At 37.3% G+C, this 27,374-nt stretch overlaps 1 protein-coding gene across 4 annotated transcripts in view; it reads right to left on the bottom strand.

Moving 5' to 3' along the window:
* Positions 1 to 12,040: 12,040 nt before the first annotated feature.
* Positions 12,041 to 27,374, bottom strand: part of PAPOLA (poly(A) polymerase alpha) — a 71,914-nt gene continuing 56,580 nt past the window's right edge. For 2 of the 4 annotated variants that reach the window (XM_003787025.2, XM_023511592.1), the window contains exons 18-22: positions 23,356 to 23,456; positions 22,926 to 23,149; positions 18,707 to 18,769; positions 16,505 to 16,579; positions 12,041 to 14,199 (exon numbers count right to left, since the gene is read on the bottom strand). In XM_003787025.2, coding sequence (XP_003787073.1) covers positions 14,104 to 14,199; positions 16,505 to 16,579; positions 18,707 to 18,769; positions 22,926 to 23,149; positions 23,356 to 23,456 — 559 coding nt within the window. In that variant the 3' untranslated portion in view covers positions 12,041 to 14,103. The remainder of the gene's footprint in view (positions 14,200 to 16,504; positions 16,580 to 18,706; positions 18,770 to 22,925; positions 23,150 to 23,355; positions 23,457 to 27,374) is intronic. The other 2 variants (XM_012803464.1, XM_012803465.1) reach the window with 2 other exon arrangements.

Genomic DNA, 27,374 nt, shown 5'->3' with positions numbered 1-27,374 from the left:
TTCAAACCCAGCCCCGGCCAAAAAACTGCAAAAAAGAATAAACAAAAATGTGTGTATATACATACATATATATATGTAAGAATTGTCACATCAGAGTCTCTTTCCAATAAGGTGGTAGAGACCACAGGCAGATGCAGCTTCTGCCTTGAGGGGCCCCCTTGGCATTCAAGCTACAAGACCCAAGAGTCCTCTCTTCACAGTGGGTCTATTTTGGAGAGGTCTTAGGGTTAGAATCCTGACTCCATTGCTTCCCAGCTGGTGCCCTTTGGACAAGTCACTGACTCTGAATTCTTAAGTTCCAGGTAACAACACTACTAACACAAGACTATTTTGAGAACAGGATGAGAGATGTGGAAAGTGCCAAATAGTGCCTACCACAGAGCCAGGTGCCCCTCTTCTCTGGTCCATCATCTTAAACATTCCTATCATAGCAAATGGTCCCACCATCTACAAAGTATGAGGGGGTCCTTGAACACATAAGTTTCCTGTACCTTAGTTTCATCATCTATCAAATGGGAACTGTAATATTTACTTCAAAGGATTATTGGGAGGATCCAATAGGATCAACCATGTAAGGCATTTAGAACAATGACTACTACATGAAGCCTTAGTAAACATTAGCTAGTATTTCATCAGGAGTGCCTCAGGCCAGAATTTTGTCAAGTCCTTCATTCACCCAACTTATGCTGTCAAGCATCTATCATATTTCATGCACTATGGCTACAGAACTGCATCAAGATATGGTCTCAGCCTTCCAAGAGCTGTTACCAGGTGGAGTAACAACACAGTATGTCAAGTGCTAAGAGGTTTAGTCACAGAATACTCTGGAAGTAGAGATTTTTTGTTGTTTTCTGCTACACAGTCCAAAGAGAGAGCGTGAAGACCTAACCCAGCCTGAGGGGTTAGGAGGAAAACCATGCAAAAAACAGTATCTGAGTTCCACCCAGCCAGACACAACAGGTTTGGCTAGCGAGGAGGTGGAGCAAGTGCTTCTAAGCACACAGAAGAGCATGCAGCAGCCAACTGGACAGGGAACGTACTCTGGCCTACTCCTACACACCCAGAGCTCAGGTCAGGCACTTGGGACTCAGGCGGTACTGAGTGAGTCAATAAGCCCTCTGCAGATGGTTGTGCCCTGCTTACACCTTTTCTTCCTCCCTGCTGCTCCAGGCCTCCAGGGAAAAGATGCCACCCCTCTAGTGCAAAACCAAGAGCAGACCCTAATATAGAGCATAACTGGGCAAAGAGGAAGACAGCAATGAAGCAATGTTACATGTGTCACTGCACATTCCAGGCCAGGCTGCCATGGGAGAGCAATCTAACTCCCCAGGGGGTTGCTCACATCTGGTCCCCAGGGACCCAGGTTCCCAGATTCTCAGTCACAGCGCCAGGCTGGGGCCCTAAGCACTACTGCTTTTTAGGGGTGGGAAGGACAGTGCACACCCCTTCCCTGCTGTGTTCCTGAGGATGAAGGGGCCATAAGGTATATGAGCCTCACCTGGGAGCCACACTCCTGCAGCCCCCTAGCAAAGGTTCCCAAAGATTTGTCCTCATTTCTCTTCTTGCCCCAGCCCCTACTCTAGTCGCCTCCTTCCTAAACTCCTCTCCTGGCTGAGATGTTTATTGTTGTTCACTACTCTACCCTTCCCTTCAGCCTTCAGCAAAGGCTGTAATTAGAACAAGATAGACAAGCAGCATCCAAAGAATGGGTGCTTCCCTGTTTAGCTTGGGACGGGGGTACCATTTTGTTACAACTACAGCATCTCTATCATGTCCCACCAATGGTGAATGCAAATGCCTCTCACTGTGCCTCCAAAATTCAGGGGAGAGGAATCCCTCTCTAATAGGAGGCTTTTCTATTGGGTATGGGGACTGGAGGTCAGTCAGCAACATGCTAGGGAGAGAGAACGAAGAGCAGAGCCTGGACCCAAAGGGGCTGTGGGCTAGTGGCTGGGAGATGGTGGTAAGGTCAAATAGTGGGGAGACTGCGTGTATCAATGAAGACATGAAAGGCTGTTTCTACACTTAATAACTCATAAATACCCAGCTCAGCAAAGCTGATGCCCCCACAATGATGGGTATCACAGAGTAAAGTTTTGGGGGAGGACTCTATTGAAGGACGGAGCCCCACCTGTGTCAGAATGGACAGGGCACACTGCTTACATCTTCTGCTGGCTTGTGACATATTAATCCCTCTTAGCCACCTTACAAGCCAGATGCACTTGTTTCAGGGAACTGGGGCCTGCGGCAGGCAGGAGAAAAGTGCTACTAGCACCATCCCAAGGGTCATAGCAAAGTAGCTGAGGCACAGGGTGGGAGTGAAGGAGTAGCAGAGCTGGGGGGAGTGAAGCCTGGTGTCATCCTGCTGTGATGGCTCTACAACTAGGCAAGCACTCTAGCTCTCTGAAGTAACAAAATTCCTCATTAAGACCTTGAAATTTGTAGTTCTGTAACCTCCCTTATCCATGGTTTCCCTTTCTGTGGTTTCAGTTGCCCACAGCCCAAAAATATTAAATGGAAAATTCCAGAAATAAACAACTCTTAAGTTTTACATTGAAAACAGTTCTAAAGGGGTGATGAAATCTTGCACCATTCCACCCCATCCCCTCCCCCATAAATCATCCATTAGTCCAGCATTTCCACACTGCAGATGCTGCCTACCCATGAGTCACTAAGCAGCCATCTTGGTTATCAGATCAGAAAAATAACACAGTACGTAGGGTTTGGTACTATCGCTGGTTTCAGTCATCCACTATAGGTCTTGAAATGTCCTGCCCCACTCATATTGGGGAATACTTTATCTACCCTCATGGGGTTCCTGACAGGATCAAATGAGATGGAGTCCATGAAACAATGGGTGCAAGCCAGACACTCAAAAGATTGGTGCTATGCCTTACAGGGCAGGGCACTTTGATCCAAAACATCCATATCAACAGGAGGCTGAGTGAGCAAGGGAAAATCAGAGTATTAAATCACTGTTAAGTAGTATGGACGAGCAAGGAGCAAGGTAAAGGGCCTGAAGTCAGATGTGGAACAAAGATAGGTATAAGAGCCAAAGTCTGAGCATGAAAACCTCCAGTACAGGGCTAACGGGTGGTTACCGGCAAAGGATTTTTTCTACTGGCCACTCACTGACCCTAAACAGGCTTAAGTGGTTTGGAGGCAGGATCAGGCCGGAGAGTGAGAGGACCCCAAGTTGTCTTATTGTGTGTGCACCTTTCCCTCCCTCTTAGCTTGTATTACCACTAGGAGTTTGGACCAGGTCTTGGTCATACTGAGCTGTTTTAACCCTCAAGACCCTCCACGATAGAGCTGTCACACCTCCTTCGGGTTAACTTACCACAAACGCTTCATCCTCCATCACCCACTAGCTTTGCTGCTTTGTTCTCGGACCCTGCCATGTATGTCCATCTGGGTCTTTGCTTTGCTTAGAATGCGTCTCCTGCTCCTGCACCCTCTTGTTCAGTCTTCATGATCACCACCAAATTACCCGACAAATGTCAAAAGCTTTCTTCCCGGACACTTCCAGGCCTCAGATTATCACAGTATAACATGTCTCAGCATTTACATCTCCCTCAACCTCAGTTCCCGTTCACTAAGCTTCAGAAACTCTGGAAACTTCCTGTCTCTCTGCAGTCACCATGCATGTTACAGCTTCAGGAAAGTGCTGCTCACTCTCTTTGCACCTGGTTAATTTTTCAGGCCAAAGATTGTCCAGTATAAAAGGGAGGTCCAGCCCCTCTGGAAGAACTGTTAATTCTCCTTCAGAACCCTTTACTGATTTCTAATTCACGTGCTTTGTCAAGCATCCTTACCCCTGTGAACTACCTAAGATTCTGTAAACTTTGTTCCCCATGTATTTAGCCAGGGCCTCTCCATAACCATTGAAAAAATAAGCCAGCGTCTTAAAATGAAGAGGGCCAGAAAAGCACAACTAATTGCAGACCCCACTGCTTCCTAGCTACCACAGGCCACTGCCATGGCAGCTAAATGTGACACCACTCAGCGTGCCCTAAAGTGCCTAGCACACTGTGGACATTCAGTTGAGTCTCAGCTCCCTCTCCTTTCATGCCTTTTTCTTTCCCACTGTTAACAGCATGGGCCTGTGATGCGGAATCAATGATCATTTGTCAAATGAATGAATCCTCACAGGAGTCAGAAGAGCCACCCCAGCAGAATTAGAAGAATTTCTGGTAGTCTCTTTTTCCAACTTGATGACAGAGGTATTCACTTAAAGCCAGTCACTGCAGTGAGCCTCCATAACTCAGTCCTCTCCCGGCAAGTCAGGAGTCTCAGCACCCCTCCTGGGTCCAGGTAGCTCCAAGTTTCTCCAAGTCCTAAGACCATAATCTAAAGGATTATCTAAAGGATAATCATCAGTTTGTGGAAGTACACACAGGATATTCTTGAGTTACTTATTCAAAAGCCATGACAATCTTCACAGAAAATGCTTGATAAAAAATTGGTTACCTAGTATGACTTCAAGTATGTTTAAAAAGGGGGGGGGAACAGTATGAAAGACAAATAAAATATATTTTAAAAACTAAAATCTGAAAGGTAGGATTACAGGTGTTTTAATTTTTTCCCCCATATCCTTCTATATTTTTCAAGTATTACACTGAATATCTATGACTACTACAATCAGGAAAAAAAATTACATTAACAAATTCAAGATAGCACCAAATTTGCCTAAAACCAATTCACTTAATATTGAATCTACCAAATGACATATCCACAATTAACATTTTAGATACCACATTCATGACATTTTAAATATTATGTAACTTAATAGATTATAACCTTCTTCTGAGCAATCTCTAAGGTATTTTTGTTCGTATTTCTACTTGCTCTGCTCTTGAATGGTTTAAAGATTTTTTAACATTTCTTTTAAGGACTCTTCTAATTGGCTTAAAAAACATTTCTAAGATGGAAATTTCTTAAAGAGAACTATCAAAACAAGTCTGCAAAATTACATTTTTAAAACATTTACATTTTAGGCAAACCTACTGTTGAGTTGGATGTGAATAGGTCAGTTTGCCCCTAACTAGACAGGGCCTGAACTTTCCATTATTAATGGTCTCACTGAGCCTGTCTCCTCTCAGCCATTCACTACCAGTCTTTACAAATCTCTTCTCCTACTCACCTCTGGCAGTCTAGTTAAGAGCATCCAAATGGCAGAAATGCATTTTAGCTGTTCTAAAAGTAGAAGTATATGCAAAAAGCCTAGTTATTATGCCCTTCTCAATGGTAATAACCAATGAGATGCACTAAGAGGCAACACTAGAGTAGGGTATCACAGGTCCTCTATTTTGGGATAATGTTTTATAGCACAACAGAACCTGAGTGAAATCGAATTTACTGCATGACTTTGGGCAAAGTACTTTGTCAAACTAAACTTGTTTCTTCATCAGTAAATGACGGCACCATTTACGACGTCAAATCGACCTCATAGATTGCTATAACAATTAGATGTACTGCCTGATACCTACCAGACACACTCAAAGACAGCAACTGTCAGGAATTTTCCCCAAGTTCACTCACTGCATTTGAATTCTCACCAGAAGCATGTGGCATGCATGCTGTCTCCTCAAAAGCTGCACCCTGCATTTATCTTGGCACTAAGGCAGAGAAATTTTTTTGATAAAGAGGTCAGTCTGCTCCCAAAACACATTAATTAAAAAGATAAATAAGAGGGCTTTGCCTCACTCCAGACCTTTCTCTCCCCATTCTGGTCCTGCCCAAATATTATAGGAAGAAGGCAGTTTGGAGAATTAGCAGGAGTGGTGGGCCACGTGTTCCTTCGCAGTTCGCCTTTGTGCCTGCCCTCTAAGACCAATTCATGTTAGTTTTAACCCAGCACTGAAAAAAAATTTGTGTCCTATCTACCCACAACTCCACATAAAGTTCCAACTAAGAATTATCTAAAGAATAACTTACATTTTGCTCAGAGATTGAAAGAAGTGTTGTAAAAGCTTGCCCATGATCACCAGTCCCTGCAGTAGGGAAGGAGGGGATCTGGCCTTCTGTAGGCCAGGACTTCTTTTAACCACTAAATCAGGCTCACTTCTCAACATTAATCAAACATTAACACACACTAGTGGTAGCTTCACTGGTAGGCTTAAGAAGCATAAGCCCTAAGACTTCATGCAAACTAGAGTGTAACTCAAAGGCCAAGATTTGGCAATAATCACTTCACAGATCAGAAGAATTTATTTAGGATGGCACCTGTGGCTCAAAGGAGTCAGGTGCCAGCCCCATATGCCAGAGGTGGTGGGTTCAAACCCAGCCCCAGCCAAAAACTACAAAAAACAAAAAAGGAATTATTTAACATATTCAACTCCTCGGGTAGTTGTGTAATTCAGCCATGTTATCAAGAAATTTCTCTCTCCAATTCAACTATACTCCCTGTATCTTTCTCTTCTCTCCCTCCTCCTCTTGCTTTTACTGCCTTTTCCCTGTCCAACATCCACTAAGGGAAGGGGCATTCTCACGCCATTACATCTTTCATTTATCAGCTATCTTTTTCTTCTTCCCACTACTACCTGGGAAATTTCAATGGGGTATTAAAACTAACCAAATAGATACAAAATTTCAAGGAACCAGCTGGTAACAGTATTAGCCTGAAAAAAACAAATTCTTTGCAAACAAAATCCACAATTATGGTGACCTGCCACTAACTTTAATGGAATCAAGTAATAAACCTCCTTCCAAAGTTAGATTTCCTAAATCTTACTCTGCACCAAAGTTCAAATTGCCATTGATCATTTAGGCTAACCTGAGGAAGACTGAAATTGTTAGAACTTTAAGGCCAACAAGCCTTTAAGAGTGAATGCACAGAGAACTAGGACACAGGAGTACCAGAGTCACTGTATGAGGGTCTTTACTTACCTTTTATCCTCACAATCCTAAAGAGACATTCGTGACCACTGAAAATACGAGCCTCAGAGATGTGGTAAATGCAGTTTATTCATTCATATAGCTAAAAAGTGCTAAAGCTGAGATGTGAATATAGTTCCAACTTGAAAACAGGCATTCTTTCCATTGCACATTCGCAAGGTTGTTTGCTAAATGTTGCAATTCAGCTGATGTGATAAAATGGCAGTCAAGATGAATGGGATGAACGGCTTGAGTGGTAACTTCACAGAAGAATGTTTTGGCCAGGTGCGGTGGCTCACACCTGTAATCGTAGCACTCTGGGAAGCTGAGGTGGGTGGATCCCTCGAGCTCAGGAGTTCCAGAACAGCCTGAGCAAGAGTAAGACCCAGTCTCTACTAAAAATAGAAAAAGTAGCTAGCCTGGCTTTGTAGCAGGTGCCTGTAGTCCCAACGCCTCAGGAGACTGAGGCAAAAAGATTGCTTGAGCCAAGAGTTTGAGATTGTTGTGAGCTATGATGCCATGGAAATCTACCAAGGGGAAGAGAATGAGACTCTGTCTCAAAAAAATTAAAGATTAATTAAAATTTTAAAATAAATTTTAAAAAAGTTATCAACAGTGATTCAGGCAGATAGCAAAGATGATAGTTAATTACAAGAACATTCACAATTAAAAAACCTAAGTGTTCATTTGGGTCATTTAATGAGACAAAGGCCATAATGACATAACAGTTTCCTTAAAAGAGAAGTCAGGCCAGCATTTTGGGAGGCAGACGCTTAAGACCAAGAGTTTGGGGGGAAAAAAAAAAAAAAGACCAGGAGTTTGAGACCAACTTTGCAACATAACAAGACTCCATTCACTACCCCCCAAAAAAAAGACAGAAAAGAAAAAGAAAAAAGTAATAAATTATTACAATTAAGAAAACTGAAGTGGAAAATGTAACCTCTAACAGTTTAAAAATTAAGGCAAAATCTGTTACCCTTAAATTATCATAGAACCAAAAATTGTTGTGGCCTATTAGGAGACCACACAAGACAGACAGAACAGCTAAACTGAATGCCAGTAGCTTAAGCTCACTAACAATGAGATGAAAAAATAGTTTCAGTCAGTATGCCTGAAATATTGAGCATTCCATAACCCAATGTTTATGGCAGCCAATGCTTATTCTTGAGCCTGTCAGATTTGAGGCCTTAAGACTTTAAGCTGCTGTCTAGAAGAAATGCAATGCAGGCCTGTATAAAAACTGTAGTGATACTTTCAAAATAAAACTTAATTTTACTAAACCAAATTAGGATAACATGCTTTAAAGAAATTTGCAAAAATATTTTACAGTTTGAAAATGTGTGCTGTATTTGCAAATACAAGAATATTTGTTCTGAGAATCCCATGAACTTAAGGTTAAAAATGGTAATGTGAAGTCTAAAATAGAGATGTAGTAGCCTAATAGTGCAGGAAAGCTCCTTCTAACAGTCTTGGCACAGTGTCCAGGCACGGTCGGTTCTCTGCTGGGGGCAACTTTCTTGGCTGTGAAGGCAGATCATGCCCTCTGCCACTCATGGGGAGCAGTTCTGCCCAACTGTCTCTTTTCAACAACTTTATCATCAATCTCTTTATTAACAGCTCCACTGCAGTCAGAAAACGCAAACAAGGACCAGTTCTCATGCCAGATTTCTGGAAATCACATAGCGCCAGGCATCACACAGTGTGAAAGTTTGTAAGGAGGGTGTTGTGCCAAGAGAGAGACAGCATCCACAAGGAACAAGCACATAAGAGTTGGGACATTTTACATTATTATATTAAAATACATATACCAAATCTCATGCCTAAAATCTGAAAAGAACCCGAACACCCACTTTTGTGTGTAAGGATGGGGATTAACAGGGGCACAGCAGTGGCACAGAGATCGTTTTACTCCCCAGAAATAACATCATTTTGAACTTCCAGAAGAGTTCTTAGAGCAAAAACAGTATTATACCCACCAAAAACCTCCAAAAGTTTTGACTATTTTAGGACTACATAACATTATTAGAAAACACAGAAGACTGAGATAAATGTCTGCAATGAGCTGTAATAAACTCATAAAACTGCAATGTTTGAATTATTCAAAATACATATTTTCAGCATGAAATCTGTTGGATCAAAAAATAACATCTTACAAATTAATTAAAGGAAATGCTCATAAAAGTCTTGTGAAATATTTTTAAGAGACTTAAATTTAAAAAACAGGTCATAATCACAAGAATAAGATAAAATTTTTTAAACTGAGGTTAAGTAAAAACTGAGCATACTAGTTGGATAGTTCCAAATTATTGGGATATATATAGTAGACTAGGTGAGACTTTATCATTTTTAAGTGTTAATTACATTGTAACAAGCCCAAGAATAAAATCTGTCATAAGTCAGCATTCTTAGTATTTTTTCTAGTCTGTTTTGTATTTCAATCTACTGATTTACTTGAAAAAACATACTGACCAAATGTGTACTAATTATTCAATTACTACAGGGAAAACTTTATAAAATGTTTCTAAAGAATTATGCATTTTGCTATCATCTGTCTTAGGGAAATAATGCCTGTGCTCTGCTAAGACCCAAAGTTCAAGCTCCCATTATTTACTACACAATGGAAAACAAACACAAAACATACTGAGCTTTCCCCAAACCATTCTCGAACCCAGTGACATGAGTGTGAATTAACAACACAAATAAAAACTCTAAGCTGGAAGGTACCTTAGAAATGTCAAAGCAAAAAGTATAAGGCTTTCATTAAAACTAAAACACACAGAGGTCTTTAGATTATTTGAGTAGTTGTATTTCCCATCATCAGGATAGAATTTGAAGATACGCAAACCAGAAGAAAAATGTTTGCAAGCTCTTATTTAAAGTATGAAAGTTTACATTTTAAACAGTAAACTCTATACTCTAAACAATACTGTACCCTTTGTAGATGATTTTAGCTAGATTGAAGTAGGAAGGATATTAAAAGATAATTGGAAGGGGGAAAAACCCACAATAATTAAAACCACAACCATCCACACACACATGTGGGGTTTGTGAAATAGGAACTTAAGCATAATCTTACTTCTACCCTTTCAAGGAAAGGCCCAATCATCACAGAAGGGAGAGGAGATATTAAAAAAAGAAAAAATGTACTTTAAATTCTATCCCTTCAACAAAATACTTGAGTGGTTTGATCAGTTGCAATGATGTTCCCAGAATACTGAGAGACAAAACCATGGCTCTGAGGAAGAAAACCAGAAGTTGAAATGATTTCCCAAGTATATGAAATCACTTCTGGAATGAAGTACAACCACTTCTAAAATATAGGGCTCAAAAATATTGATACCATCTTTCTCACTTGATGCCAGGAAAGCTATATAAAATGTAACAAGAATTTTTAAATCTGTAAGAATAAAGGAAGAACTGATTCTGCAAGTATAAGGGAAAAAAGGTACACAAATATGACTAAAGGTCATGTTTATTATAAAACATAATCTAATACTTCATTTGCCAAGTTTAGGTTTGAGTTAAGAGAGTATCCATTTGTGATTTAGAATTGCTAACTGAAGAATAACGTGGCAACTAAAAAACAAAATGAAACATAAAATTCAGGCTAAAAGGCAACTAATTTTCCTTGTACTATTGATTTTTATTATAATTAAAATAGGCAAAAGTGTATCGAAAGAACCATTCAATGTCCTTTTAGGTAAACAATTTATCTTTACGTGCACTTAAATGCACTAACAGTTAATACTTCCAGAGTTCAGTCTATAAGTTTTGTGTATTAATGATTTATCCTTTCATATATCAATTACTACTTGGAGCTGCTGATCATTTATTGCCACCTTGAATGCAGCCAGAATTAATACTACGCAGAGCTCTAAAACATTTTTCTGTGTGGAGAAAAAAAAAGAGGCATTAATTAGAAAAACTTTATTCCAGAACATACCTAGAGCCACAAAACACACAACCTTAAATTATTATTTTGCTAATTCAGCAAGATACATGAAATGTCAAAAGACCACATGGGTGATAAAACTCAGAAAGTATGGTATCTAGTCCCAAGTCTAGGTGTCTATCAAGGTAGACTTCAAGTATGGCAAGATTAATTCTGCTCATCTTAACACTAAAGTCAAGGGCAAATTTTTATAATGCTTTCCCTTTTAATGAATAGTATCAACATTTAAATTTTACTTTTATTAAAAAAGCTGTCCTGGCTCGGCGCCTATAGCTCAACCGGCTAAGGCGCCAGCCACGTACACCTAAGGTGGCAGGTTCGAATCCCCAGCCCGGACCTGCCAAACAACAATGACGGCTGCAACCAAAAAATAGCCGGGCGTTGTGGCGGGCGCCTGTGGTCCCAGCTACTTGGGAGGCAGAGGCAGGAGACTCGCTTGAGCCCAGGAGTTGGAGGTTGCTGTGAGCTGTAATGCCATAGCACTCTACCCAGGGGGACAGCTTGAGGCTCTGTCAAAAAAAAAAAAAAAAAAAGCTGTCCTACGTTACAGCCATGAATTTTTATATAATGGACAACTACATGTCCCTTAAAATAATGGGTTTTGACAGAAAGAACCAACCATCCCCTCACTAAAAACACTTAAGATCTGCAAGAGCTGGTCATCAAATATAAAAAGCAGTTCACTCCTGTGAGTTAAGCATGCTATGTTGAGCATTTAGAGATTTAAGAAAAACAATATCTGATTTGGATTTAGTAAAATAAGAAACAGAATCCTGGCTGGTTGAGGATTAAAATTCTAAATTCACTGAAAAACAACAGTGCCACCTGCTGACATCAGAGATAAACTGCCAAATGCTTTGAAACCCAACAGCTTTGAAAAGTACGTACACTGTCCACATGCACAGAATACATAACTTATAGTGTCTACAGACACAAAATAAATATTTTAGAGGTTGAAATAGCTAAAAGTGAGTAAACTATATTCATGTTTTCCTCCCTAAAGGCCAATTATATAAAAAATACTTGATTATCATGTGATATAAATATTATACTGCTAATGCCTCAGGTTAACCAGAAACAAATCTTTCCCAATGTAACCAAAATAAATTCTTTTGCCAATCTTTACTTAGAGCCATATTATAAACTTCTAAAGAAAACAAATTAAGTCACTTAAAAAAAACCCAGAATAGTCAAAAGAAATCAGCCAACTAAGAGATTGTGCTGTTTTTTTTTATTGTGTTTTCAATGGAGAAATACATCATCTGTTTACAAAATAGCTCTTGAAAAATACAAGGAGTACAGATACTATAAAACAAAGCAAACTCCAGTCATGAGACACTACATACATCATGCGAAAGCAACAGTCTGATCTCCAGGTTATGAAAACTAGAATTAAAAACTCACTACACAGAAAAGATCCAGGTTTCCAGCTTGGCAAAACTTGGGTGCAGTTACATGAAACGTTTAATAAACTGAATTGTTTTCCCCAAAGCGTAAACAAAATGACAAGACTAAATCTGTGCCTGGTAATTTCAATCTAACTCTGAAGCTACACAAAACACACAGACACCTTGTACACTTCACCTGTTAGTATGACCATCTTTTCTCATAGGTGGTGGGAGGAAGGGCAAGGTGACTGTGCAGAGCACGATGTGGGAAGTAGAAAGATTGTGTACTAGACATCATAAAATCATGGTGAAAAGAAAGCCTCAATTAATGCATAGCCTAAAGGGGGAAATACTACACTCTAACTTCAGAAAATTAATTTAGAAGGATGGGGAAGAGTTTAAGTAATTGCAGTTAAAGATGAAAAATGCACATGTGATAGAATGGAGCACAATGGAGGATTCATAAACATGCTCATCAGAAAAATCTGTTAGCCTTACTTTGTCCAGATTAAGAAAGAGTGTAAGTTTACCAACATTTGGTATCCCTCCTATTTTGTAAAGATAGATGTTTTGCTGCTTAATTATGAGAAATTATCTTCTTTCAAGAAAACTTCCTAATCTTTTGATAAAATAAAAAAGGAGTAGAGAACTGATTAGATGTCAAGTGCTTATTAGAAATGATTTTTAAAATGCTTTCATATGTAAAATTTGCTGACAAACTTTGGTAAACCATTTAAAAATAAAAATTATTTTTAAAATCCTGGAGAAAATGCCTTTTTGCTCACATGTTTAAAATTGAAAATCAATTTTACTACAGATAGTAGTTCTGTGGAGTGTACAAAATTCCTCTTATTTAGAGATCAAACGGCCATCCAAGATAGATATCATGTTTCACAGGCATTACTTTTAGTCACCCTTAAGTTTCAGCCATGGGACCAAAATTTAAGTGTTCTGTGCCATATGGTCACAGGGTCATTGGTTTTATAACATGGCTTAAAAAAATACTGGCATTTTGTTTCTTAGGAAATAAGTCCTGCCTTGTGCATACAAGCAAAAAAAGAAGAAAACGTGGGAAGGGGAGGGGCAATAAAGTTTTTTTGTTTGTTTGTTTCAAAGACAATGAAGGCAAAAGAATACAGAGCTTCCATAGCTCAAAGAAAAATATTTGCTGGCTGATCGCTGATTTGTATGCACAATAAAGTAATTCTATAAATAAAACCAATATATCATTTCTTAATCATGACCCCATCAAAACCAAGTATTTCCTAATTATACTTTCAATGTCAAATGTACCCTAGAGTTGACATTTCATTTTTAAAGGTTACAGCTACCTCATAAAGACTGAACTAGATGTACTCTTATCCTTTCTCTGAAGTATAACAGTACACCACTGCACAATGGTATCCAATTTGAAGACTAAAGGAAATTCTTCAGAAAAAAATGAAAATCCATCAAGCTGAAAATCTAAAATTAGTTCTACTTTCTAATAAAAATACATAAAAGTGCATCATCAGAATAAGTAATTCTTATGCCAGTTTGCAAATTTTCCAAACAATGCAAACATAAACCCAATCCAGATGTAAATTATGGATACAAACATAGCTTGAGGTGGGTTTTTTTTTTTTGTTTTTGTTTTTTATAAAGGCAGTAATTTTTTGAAATTGTTAATGCAACTGTTGCTAACACAATAATAATAGTACTCCTGGCTTCACATACTAACCTGGACTTCCGATCAAGTGCTGATTAGCCCAGTAAGGGAGGTCACCAAAAAAACCCAAATCCATTTTTCAGTCATGTCTAGTCTTGTACCCTCCATTCTCCTTTTTTAGCATTTGAAGACAACAGGTTGAGTTGGCAGATATTGTTTATGGACCCCTGAGGTTGTTTTTACCGATTCAATCTCAGTTTTATTGAATTCTTGATAACAGGAATAGGATTTGCAGGGAGAGCAGGGATATCAGAAAGGTCTGTACTGGATGTTTTCTGAGAATGAAAGCAAAGAACACAACATCGTTCAAAGCACTGTAATTTAATGATGAGATGTATTTTCCATTGCTTTACTTCCTAAGAAATGATGGAACCTTATCATGAGAAGGAAAAAATATTAAAAATTTAAAGAAAACTATTCTCATATGTTCTCAAAATGGAATACAAATAAATGACTATTACTAATTATTTGCTCTGTAATTGTAGAAATTTTCAAGTATGAATATTTTAATATTTTAGTAATATTAAAAACTCCTAATTTCAAATAACAGCTTTTAAAAACATGCTCCATTAAGAATCACCTATCATATAATTAAGTTAATACTAAACTGTCTTTACTTATTATAACACTGATAGCTGTAATATTAACTGGTGTTGGAGCACCCCCATGTGGGAGATGCTTAAAGTTCACCTTCTACACAGAAGCAGCAGTAAATTATTTTCTGACATTGTGAATTATAAAATTAAATCTACAAGCTAAACAATAATCATTCTACATTTTAGGTAGGTTTTTATGATATTAAACAAATTAAATCTGAGACTTCTTTAACTTTCAAAAATATGGAGACGGATTTTAAAATGTTTTATTATGGAAAATTTCAAACATACCCAAAAGTAGAGAGCACTGTATAAGTAATCCCCATGTATCTATTACCCACTTTCATCAATTATCAAATCAAAGCCAATCCAATGTCCTCCACCTTCAATCCCTGTATTATTCTGAAGCAAATCCTAGTGATTCTATCGTTTCACCTGCAAATATTTCAAGATTATCTCTAAACAGTAACAACTCTGTTAGATACAGCAACAATATCACCTTCTCAGAAATAAGTATGTCCCTATTATCACCTATTATCACCAAATAAAGTGATGTATTTGTTTTCATCAACATAATTATTCTTTTTATAAGTGGGTAGTTTTTCCTCCCAGTGGCTCTAGAAATCCTTTTGTTAAAAGGAAGATTTTGGCTTGTAAACCCACTACTTAGAGAGGCTGAGGAGAGAGGATCCTTTGAGGCCAGGAATTTGAGACCTGCCCGAGCAAAACAAAACATAAAAAAATTAGGTAGACATGGTGGCATGTGCCTAGAGTCCCAGCTACCTGGGAGGCTGAGGTGGGAGGATCGTTTGAGTTCAGGAGTTCGAGGTTGCAGCAAGCTATAATTGTACCACTGTACACTAGCCTGGTTGGCAAAATAAGACCCCATATCACAAGACCCTATTCACTCATAAAAATAATTATAAAAGGCAAATATTCATGGATAGTCATTACTATAGGGATACACTCACTAATACAAAACTAAGAAAATATTAATAATTAGTTCCTTGGAGAATAAGGTGGCAAACCATAAGATATGCAATCACAATCACAGGACAGTCTGACTTGATCAACAAGTTTGTTCATGTATCAGTATTAAGCATACTTCTAATATTATTTTACCACTTCCCTCAGGTTTTATTAGATTATGGGAAAAAAGATATTCCAGAAACTATACATTTATAGATCTTTAAAGACTAAAAGTTAACATCCAGCAAAAGCACATACTTAATTGATCACAGTAAAATATTTGTGGCACAGTATCATTGTATTATCGTATCAGTACAGCACCATTACTACGCAGCAGTTCTTATCTCAGTTATTTTGTAGAGGTTAGCCAGTTTACTTCAATAAAATATTCACTTTGTGTTTGACCCAATTTTGAGGTTTAATTAAAAGAATTTAAGGAAAAAAACAATTATTTCACAAACAAAATGAAGGTTCACAAATCAATGAAAAAAGATTTCAGGTACCTACTGCATACTGTAAGGGACTATCACAAGTAGAAACGCTAGAACAAGTTAAAAATAATTCTGAACTACTTTGAGTTATACTAAATAACTAATTGAAAACTAGTAGTGAAAACTGAAGCAGAAACACATTTTTAAAATAAAGATACTAACCTTACCAAAAAAATCCATACAGAATAGTTTTTGGTGCTTTCCTAGTTTAAATTTCACTCTGACCTATAAATAATACCTCTATATAAATCCTGTGTACATGAGTTAAGTGAAGATTTAACTGATTTGCAATAATGTAAGTAATATATAAGGGAATGAGTTAGAAACTTGAAAGCATAAAAAAATGGTTCCATTAAATCCAGTGTCCTGCCTTAAAATCATAATAAATGTATTTATAGGCTCGGAAGTAATTACTTTCATAAAGATAATTTTAATAGTCTTCTACGAATTCTCATTTTAATTAAACATACCACACTAATCTTAAAAAAATTTACAAAACTCTCCTTGCTTTTTACACTTAGTACCTGAGAGGCCAACAGAGAAGCCGCTGTCTGAATAGTTTCTGATTGAGTTGTACTTGTCTCTGTATCAAGTTGTTCCTGTGAGACAAAGAGGATGGGGAAGGGGGGAAAAAGAGACTTAAAAAAAGAACAAAAGAACATAACTGGGTTTGGTAGCTAATAAAAAAAACCAAACAAAAAAAAAACCAAACTGGAAGATGGAAGGATCAAGAGAAAGATGTGACTACATTACAAAATCATCTATCAAGCCTCATTATAAGGTTATGCCACCATTTCAGACATTCTTAAATTTCTCTTTGCCTACTTAAAGCTTGTAAGTCATAGTCAAAATACCCCATGACTTTCCAACTAGTTCCAACTTGGATATTAAGCAAACAATAATTAAAGATACATATAGGCACATTATAAAATGTTGCCCAGACAATAATTATCAGAAGGGAAACCCAAGGAAAACTCTTAGCTATGTGGAAAAAAACTAAAATCCATTCAACATTGTTAAATAAAATCACTCAGAAGTACAAAAATTGCCTCATGCCTTTAATTAAAAGTAGAAAATATGTCTCTGAAAGATTTCTCCCTTCTTATGGTGTTTACTCTTCCACCAAAATTAGTACACTGAATCTATTCTTAAGTATAAGCAGAAAACACAGAATACACAATGTCATACCATTGCTTCAAAGTTTTTTAAGGTAGTGCACAAAAGAATGTATGATACACACAAATCAAAATAAAAACTTTAATTTCTATAAAAGAATATACAGAAAAATAAAATAATGAAATATCAGGTTTCTCTTACAAAATTAAAAAAGGCAAAGCTGAGGCAGGAGACTCGCTTGAGCCCAGGAGTGGGAGGTTGCTGTGAGCTGAAATACCACAGCACTCTACCCAGGGGGACAGCTTGAGGCTCCTGTCTCAAAAAAAAAAAAAGGGGGGGGGGGCAAAGAAGGTGATAATAGTAGGAATAAAGAAGTGTAGCCTTTCTAGAGGATCACATGGTCATGTTATCAAGTTTTACAATTAAGCAAACTATTCTCCTTTCATTAATTTATCCTGAATCATCAACATGATAACTTTAACTACAGTCAATATTACAGTAAAAAAGTACAAGTTTGCTTTTTAAATCTAAATAGTTGCTAACCATAAGGAACTGGCTTTTCCAAAAATATTTGGAAAAGAAACAAAAATCATACAAAACATTACAAAAATCATAATGTAACGGTCTTAAGATAGCACTGTAAAAAGCCATTAATAATTTTGTAGATTATGTAATGATGAACATTCTTTCTTGGTTTACAAAGGGATAAAATTATAAAGCAAAGGCATTGGTATGTATGTACCTATAAGGGCACACACAAAATTTAGAAAGTCTCAGAGAGAACACTTGTTAAATATCCATCATGGGACTCTGGATAAGGTGGGAAAGCGGGGAAGAGTATCTAATTTTTCTACAACAAAGGGAAACAAAGTTAAAACCCTTCAGTATCTTTCAATTTCCAAAAAAAAAAAAAATCATCTATATTCTGAGAAAAAAAAAAAAAACAACAATCTGTTTAGCCCATCTAACTCATTCTAGCCCCATGCACCCCAGCCAAAACTGTATGCCAAAAACATCTTTCAATTTCCAAAAAAAAAAAAAAATCATCTATATTCTGAGAAAAAAAAAAAAAACAAACAATCTGTTTAGCCCATCTAACTCATTCTAGCCCCATGCACCCCAGCCAAAACTGTATGCCAAAAACAGCTTCTCTAATCATAATGTATTCTTAACCCAATAGGGAGATGGCCTTCTCATGCTGGATTGCTAAAAATTGTGTGTATCCTTCAAGGACCACTCCAAATGCTGCTTATTTTTTCGATAAAGATTTCTATAATTTCTGAAGTCAGAAATAACATTTTTTTCTCTCTTGCTTGTCAGCCCCCCAGTCCTTGATTGCTTTGATTTGCTTTAATAATGCAATTAATTACATCTTATCTTTTCCACTTAATTATAATCCCTTTTAAAGGTATAGAATGTCTTCATTCATCACTATATTCTCTTGAGAGTTCAGCATGTTATATCAGCATTAAAGAGGAAGAAACACTTCCCTAAAAAGCAATATTAAGAAGTATCTAAAACCTATAGCACAAAATATATTCTAAATACATTTCTATAACATCTTCTGTATTCTTAACTGTGTATGTATTCTAAAGGCTAAATTAGTATACCTTTGTTTCTGTTTTATCATGTCCACTCAAAGCAAGACAGTTAGCATCTTCGCTTGTTTCATCCTGTTTTTAAAAAAAAAAGCTTTATTCTCTAAAATGAAAAATTTAGATTATTTGCCAATCAATGCTTTAATTTATAAATTTTTTAAAACTATGAAATAATTAAACCTATAAGATCAAGTACAGTCTTTAAATAACTGGTTCCTTTTCAAAAATGTTTTTCAGATTAATAAATTTAATATGGCTTTATAGTAGCTACTAAAATTAAAAAAAAAAATTAGGAAAACTATTACCAGAAATCATAACCACCTAAAGTACACTCCCCAAACCACTAAATTCATAAATACTTTTTGTAAGGAGGGAAGAAAAAGAATTCCCTAATCCAACAGATGAAGCAACTTAGCATACAATCACTTCCATTTTGGGAAGCTCCATATACATATTAGCACATAAGAAGATCTGAGAAATACTATAAATATTACCACTTTAACATTCTCAAACTTAACCACAGTCTCCCTTCTTAGTAAAACCTATTACCACCCAGAATAATACAAGATTTGAGAAATGCCTGCCTTGGGTCTTAAAAATCATTTTGACACCGTTTTCTCGCCAGAACTAAAGTGTAATTTTACACATAGCTTTAAAAACAAAACAAAACACAGAAACCACAGGCTAACTTATGGATTAGAGAGACTTAATACAGTATCATCCAATTCCAGTAAGAACCTTACTTATATCCTGCAAACATACAAACTTAAAAAAACAGTAATAAAGTCACAATTGGGCAGATGGGAATACTGACTAGATACATAACACTATAAAATTATTGTTAATGTTTGTGCAATAAATATACTGTGGTTATGTTTCTTAAAAGGGCTTATTTTTAGATACACACTGAAATATTTATAATTGAAATGATATGCCTGGGATTTGCTTCAAAACAATGGGGGAGTAAGTAGGTATGCAAATGAACAAGGCGGGTCATCAATTGTTAAATATTGAAGTTAGGTGATGCAAACATGATAGTTCATTGTACTTTTGTGCTAGTGTGAAATTTTCCATACAAAAATGTTTTTAAAATGCATACAGCTTACTTTAGTTACATAATTGAGAAAATAAGCAAGCTTTTTACTATTTTTATTAAACTTTACCATTCATATGTATTTAAAAAGCTTTAGGATATGGTGAACATTAAGCAGAACTAATTACCTCACGATATCTGAAACTCTGTCAGTTTTCACATACATGTTGTTAGGTTACCAAGTGGGAAAAGTATTTCTTTCTAGTTTGCAAAAATTTCCAACATCAAGTATTCATTAGTAGAGAATAAAAGGCCCAGTTTAGAAGGGCTTCAAAATTAGGATTTTTATACTCTTTTTTTTTTTTTTTTTTTTGAGACAGAGCCTCAAGCTGTCTCCCTGGGTAGAGTGCCGTGGCATCACAGCTCACAGCAACCTCCAACTCCTGGGCTCAAGCGAGTCTCCTGCCTCCACCTCCCAAGTAGCTGGGACCACAGGGGCCTGCCACAATGCCTGGCTATGTTTTGGTCGCAGCCATCATTGTTGGCTCGGCGCCTGTGGCTCAAGCGGCTAAGGCGTTAGCCACATACACCTAAGGATATTTATACTCTTAACAAAATTCCTCAACTTTAGTACTAGGAGATTTAAGGTCCTGGCTCTTATTGTAATTAGATTTGGAAGTAGAAAAGCCACTAAACAGCACAAGAAATGAAGATTAGCCTATGAAATAACCTAAGATTTCTTCTCTGTTTCTGTTGATCAACTCCATAGAAATGGACAAATGCAAAATCTAGCCTGAGAAACTTAACAAAAAAATTGCAGGAAAAAAGGGGACAGGGAGAAGCTGTATTTTAAAAGATACTCAAAGAATATCAAACAATTGCAATGTAGTGATCATATTTTAGCTCCAGATTTGAGCAGACTTTTTTTAAAAACCGAACAAGCAGGGACATTTGAGTACAGACTAGATATTTGATAATATTAATGAATTAATTATTTAAGTGAGCTAATTTTGTTTATGCGTCCTTTTTTAGATAATTTAATAAATTCTAATGAAATGTTATGAGCAGATTTTCCTTCTAAACACTCCAAGGGTGGGGGTGGGGGGAATCAAAGATAGGGTACACAGACTGCCAGAGAGTTCATCATAACTGAAGCTGCAACTCTCTTTACTTTCATATGTATTTTTAAATTTCCATACTAAGTTTTAAAATTCTATATTTCTACTGCTTCTCTAAATCAGATAAGAAATGTGTCATTCTACCAAGGTAAGTGCAAATAAAATTGCAAACATTGTGACTAAATTTATTTAGTCAGAGATCTCAGTGTGCCATTTATAACATTAAGAAAACCAAATGTTAAACATCTAGAATTATGCTTACATATACTTTGCCGAGGTAAAAAGGAAATTTAAATTTAAATCTAAAATGCTCTGACAACTTGAAACAAATATCAGTAGGCAGAATGTATAATTTATACCAAAACTAGTGCATTCTTAGGTTGCTGCATAACACAATCATGTGGCAGCAGGACTTTAAATAAGATTCCCAAGCCTAATTCCCAGAAGATCTCTGATTCAGTATATACTGAGGAGGCTCTAAAATCTAAATTTAAAAAAAACAACAAAAAATCCTGCAAAAGTAATTCTGATGTACAACCAAGGATGAAATCACTGCCTGTAAGAGGTGATCACAGATGGGTTTTCAGAACACATCTTGTACAGTAACAGATAAAATGGCCCCTCCACATCTGCTGTTTCTGCATCTGTGAATTCAGCCAACTACTATTAAAAATATTTGGAAAAGAAACAAAAATCATACAATAAAAAAACACAAAATTGTACAGTATTAACAATTATTTACAGAGCATTTACATTATGTTAAATATTATAAGTAATGATTTATAGTACCATAATATATTTTTCATTCTTATTTAGCAAAAGAATGACAAAATTCATCAACTATTCATTTTCAGTTAACAGTTGCTGTTTCCAAAAAAAAAAAAAATCTAAATCAAAAGCCTTCAGAGTAAGCTAAGTAACAGAATACTTACAAGTTAAAGACAGATAATGTTTCACCATTGCCAATCAAAACATAATGGACTCTGTAAGAACTCTAGACTTATTTTTCATTCTAAAGAAACTTTGGTGTATAAATAAATTCCTAAATAATAAATTCTCAAGCGGAAATTGCAATGAAAAGGGTGCTTTTGGACTACCATCTCTGGGCATATAAGGAATGCTTCACTAATATGAAACAACATGAGAATAACTCCAGTGAACAAAGAAATTGTGTAACAAAACTAATTCTACTTTTAAGACAGTGTACATTTTCTTTCTTTCTTTTTTTTTTTGTAGAGACAGAGTCTCACTTTATCGCCCTTGGTAGAGTGCCGTGACCTCACACAGCTCACAGCAACCTCCAACCCCTAGGCCTGGGTGATTCTCCTGCCTCAGCCTCCCGAGTAGCTGGGACTACAGGCGCCCACCACAACGCCCGGCTATTTTTTTGTTGCAGTTTGGCCAAGGCTGGGTTTGAACCCACCACCTCGGTGTATGGTGAGTTCAAAGGTGCTGTCCCCGACAGTGTACATTTTCAATGGTTTTCTGAAAACTATTTCAGACTGCAACAAAGTAAACCAGCTACTACAAAAGCACATGTATTGCTACCAAGTTTCCTGAAGGGCGGGAAGATGTAATCATTCAAGGTCCCAAAATAAATAAATTTTACTCTGCAACCTTGTTTAGTCATTCATCAAGAATTCCTTGAGATCCTCTAGTATTCAATAATTCTGTAATACCATATGTAGTACAGAAACTCCAAAACTCCATCTGAATAAGAGAAGCAAAAACTGTCCAAAGGGGCCATCAAAAATAGTGGTACAAATAAAGAATATAGTCATTAGAGAATAATAAATTAAGATGACAAAATTCTACACTAAACTATGTTACAGACATACACATGCTAACTAAGCACATGCTTAAAACATTAAAACGAGGCACAACTTTATGGAAGAGGTACCTACTGAGAAGAGAAAGGTGAAGAGAAACTACGTTATACTATAAACACATCTAAAAATTTTCTACAAGCTTAGCCCTCTAACCCTTCTCCATTTTCACTCACAGTTTTCTTCCACTGGATTTTAAAATACACAAGCTGGTGTTACCATGACTAACTAATATATTTTATACATATATATACCTCTTCTGTTTTGGTTTTCTTGGGACTCTCTTCTTTATGAGGTGAAGACGTCCTCTTGACTCCCACTATAGGATTAGGTACTTTTGTTGCTGCATTTCCTGAAGGTCTAGGTGGTGGTGGATTTACCAGACGTGTTGAACCAACAACTCTGGAGACCGTAGGCTTTGGTGGTGGAGAAATGGCTGGTTGTGTGGCAGTTTGAGGAATGCTTTCACTCGATGTACCTAAGTAGCACATATATTCAAATTAAAAGTTATAACAACATCAAATTATAAGCTTTTATAAATTCCTCTGAATTTGATTTCATGAGTAATAATAAAATGGCATTTAAAAACTGAATTAAAACTAATTATAAAACTAGTTTTTCAAAATGAAAGTTAAACCAAATATAGCATAAGAATTATCAAACCTGTCAAACCAATCTCCTTACCCCCTGAGCTTTCACTGGAATTTACTTGTGGCACAGAAACTTCAGTAGCCTGTGTGTTGGTCACAGATGCTGCTGTTACAGCTGGAGCAGGACTGTTTCTGCTAAAAAAAAAAAAAAAAAGGTTAAATTTTTAAAATTAAAAAGCAAATAAAAAATAAGTGAAAATAAAATTCAGTAATAGTGAATACACATAGAAAAGGCAGGAGCAGTGACTCACACCTGTAATCCTAGCACTTTGGGAGGTTGAGACAGATGAATTGCTTGAGTTCACGAGTTCAAGGCCAACCTGAGTAAGAGTAAGAGCCCCCTCATCTCTACTAAAAATAGAAAAGCTAGCTGGGCATTGTGGCAGGTGCCTATAGTCTCAACTACTTGGGAGGCTGAGGCAAAAGGACCACTTGAGCTTCAAGCTCGAGTAAGCAAGCTATGATGCCATATGGCATTCTACCCAGGGCTAAAGAGGCTCTGTCTCAAAAGAAAAAAAAAATACACGGAGAGGTTATTTCTTAAACTATTCATTAGTTTTACATCCTATATACTTTAATAATGAACTTTACGTGATAAAATATACCAAAATGCAAAAGCACACAAAAATTTTAAACCACCACTTTTTTTTTTTTGAGACATAGTCTCAGTATGTTGCCCTTGGTAGAATGCCGTGGTGTCACAGCTCACAGCAACCTCTAACTCTTGGGCTTAAGCAATTCTCTCACCTCAGCCTTACAAGTAGCTGGGACTACAGGCATCTGCCACAATGCCCGGCTATTCTTTGTAGCAGTCATCATTACTGTTTAGCTGGCCCAGGCTGGTTTAGAACTGGCCAGCCTTGGTATATGTGGCTGAAGCTGTAACCACTGTGCAAAGGACACCAAGTCTAAACCACCGCTTTGCAATAGAACTTTCTATGATGATAGAAATGTCACATTTGGTTACTGGATAAAACACTGGCCAGAATAGTTCTAAAAGATCTGTTCTTAACCTATTTGGGATATAATAAAAATCCTTTTAGAAGTAGAAATAAGGGCTCGGTGCCCATAGCACACTGGTTACAGTGCCAGCCACATACACCGAGGCTGGAGGGCTTGAACCCAGCCCAGGCCAGCTAAGCAACAATGACAACTGTAACAGAAAAATAGCTGGGCATTGTGGTGAGTGCCTGTAGTCCTAGCTACTTAGGAGGCCAAGGCAAGAGAATCGCTTAAGCCCAAGAGTTGGAGGTTGCTGTGAGCTGTGATAACATAGCACTCTACCAAGGGCAACACAGTGAGACTCTGTCTCAAAAACAAAAAAGTTAGAAATAAGAATACTATGAAAATGGGAAAGAAATTTTTATATATGAAGTTTAAAGGTTGGCCAGGCAAGGTGGCTCATGGCTATAATCCTAGCACTTTGGTAGGCTTAGGTGGGTAGATTACTTGAGCGCACGGGTTCAAGACCAGCCTGACCTAGACTGAGACCTCATCTCTAAAAGCTAGCCAGGCTTTGTGGTAGGCACCTGTAGTTCAGGCTACTTGGGAAGCTGAGACAAGAGGATCACTTAAGCCAAACAGTGAGGTTGCTGTGAGCAATGACAGCACAGCACTCTACCAAATGCAAGAAAGTAAGACTTCTGTCTCAAAAAAAAAAAGTCAGGTGCAGTGGCTCATGCCTATAATCCTAGCACTCTGGGAGGCCAAGGTGTGTGGACTGCCTGAGCTCACAGGTTTAAGACCACCCTGAGCAAGAGTGAGATCCTCATCTCTGTGAAACAGCTGGACATTGTGGCAGGCACCTGTAGTCCCAGCTACTCAGGAGGCTGAGGCAAGAGAATAATCGCTTGAACCCAGGAGTCTGAGGTTGCTGTGAGCAATGACACCAGACACTTTACCAGGGCAAGAAAGTGAGACTACCTCAAAACAGAAGTCTAAAGGTGCATGAAATCCTAAACCACCACCCAAAAGACCAGGTAAAGAACAAAGATGCTTAAGTTATATTTTAGTATTTTACTTTAAAAATAAGTTATTTTAAACCATCTGTACTGGCCCCAAAAATCTATCCCTTATTTCCACTGATTTTACGTGTCAATTTCAGTAATGAATATTTTTTCTTACTTCATGATCAAACCCATTAGCCAGTAATTATCCCAAATTCTCAGTAGAAATATGAACAGACACACTTCTTCTTCCCTACATAATAGAATTATTCTTCTCATCATATATCAAAGCCTATGTGCTAAATCCTACTACCTCAAATGATCACTTTTCTATCTCTTTCAACTTTGTGTTTTAAATAAATCCTATTAGTAATTTTATTGCTTTATTATTACAATTAAGAATTTTATTATTGGCTGGGTGCCCATAGTACAGTGGTTACGGTGCCAGCCATATACATGGAGGCTGGCTGGTTTGAACCCAGCCAAGGCCAGCTAAAAACAACAATGACAACAGCAACAAAAAAGAGCGGGTGTCGTGGTGGGCACCGGTAGTCCTAGGTACGTGAGAGGCTGAGGCAAGAGAGTCACTTAACCTCAGGAATTAGAGGTTGCTGCGTGCTGTGATGCCATGGCAGTGTACCAAGGGTGACACAGTCAGACTCAAGAATTTTATTATCTAAATTCCTATACCTCTTGTGAAAGCTGAAATGTTACAACAAAGTGTAAACACTCCACTTAAGAAAGAATTGTTTTAAATAAATCCTATATATTAGCATTTAAATAAGCTCAAGTTTTTATTACCTTCAGAAAAATAAAATATAAAAACTTGTTCCTGCTGCCCTCCCGGGAGATAAACCAGCCCAGGACAGAAATGGAGCAGGTCAAAACTCCCAAGCTGATCAGTAGTGGAATCATACCTGTGAAGAGCCACTCCACTCCAGCCTAGGCAACATAGCAAGACCCCGTCTCAAAAAAATTGCTCCCCCCTCAGCTAGGCAGCCCAAATTCTGAAACTGGTAACCGAACTGGTTTTCTACCTTGAACCATACCAAGGTAGGCAGGCAACACTTGAAGAACTTTGATCTTATGGATCCATAGGGCAAGTTACCTTATTGAAGCTATGAAGCTCACTGGTACATAAATGTAAATGCAATCAATAGAGCAAGTAATAACACCCAGGGCAATATCAAGATGGGATAAAGGGGTAAAGAGTAGAGAGCCCTGAAAAGCACAAATAATTAAGCATTTAAAAAAAAAAAAGTTGGCCAAGAACAACCACATGCAGGAAAAAAACAGAAATAGCTTACAAAGTGCCTTGTACATAATACATACTCAGTATCTATTTAGCAAATACATAATCATATACTTAAAATCCAGTAATTTTATTTACAAAAGTTATTTAATATTATTTCAAAAAAACAAATTTCAAGACTAAGTTTGTGAATTACTTAGAATTCTTATACATATTTTACATACATACACACAGAGTCAAAGTACACAAAGGGTTTGACAAATTCCCAAATTCTTCTTTTCTTTTTTTTTGAGACAGAGTTTCAGTATGTCACCCTTGGTAGAGTGCTGTGGCATCACAGCTCACAGTAACCTCCAATTCCTAAGCTTAAGTGACTTTCTTGCCTCAGCCTCTCAAGTAGCTGGGACTACAGGCACCCGCCACCACACCCGGCTCTTTTTTGTTGCACTTGTTTAGCTGGCCAGGCCCGTTGAACCAGCCAGCCTCGGTGTGTGTGGCTGGCGCCGTAACCACTGTGCTACAGGCGCCAATCCCCAAATTCTTAATGTCTGCTTCTTCACTTAAAAAAAATGAAAAATAAATGTATGTAAGTTAATGCTTTATAAATTGGAAACTATTTTAAAATGACAGGACTTATATATAGGACGTGCTAGGGCTGAAGTCTTCAGATTTATGCATCACTGGCCTAAAAGCACCTCATACATATAAAGTCAAAAATGGAAGAAAATTGAACTCATTCATGACACTCCAGCATTTTCTATTTCGTACTCATTCAAGAGAATCAACTCCAACCTGCACCCTCATCCCTAGGGGTTCGTATGTTAACTGATGATCTAATTGTGTTTTTTTTTTTTT

The sequence above is a fragment of the Otolemur garnettii genome, unplaced genomic scaffold (assembly GCF_000181295.1).
Source record: "Otolemur garnettii isolate 467f Iridium unplaced genomic scaffold, OtoGar3 scaffold00020, whole genome shotgun sequence".
Taxonomy (NCBI): domain Eukaryota; kingdom Metazoa; phylum Chordata; class Mammalia; order Primates; family Galagidae; genus Otolemur; species Otolemur garnettii.
The sequence above is the reverse complement of the archived record's forward strand: the minus strand, read 5'-3'. Positions and strand labels throughout refer to the sequence as shown.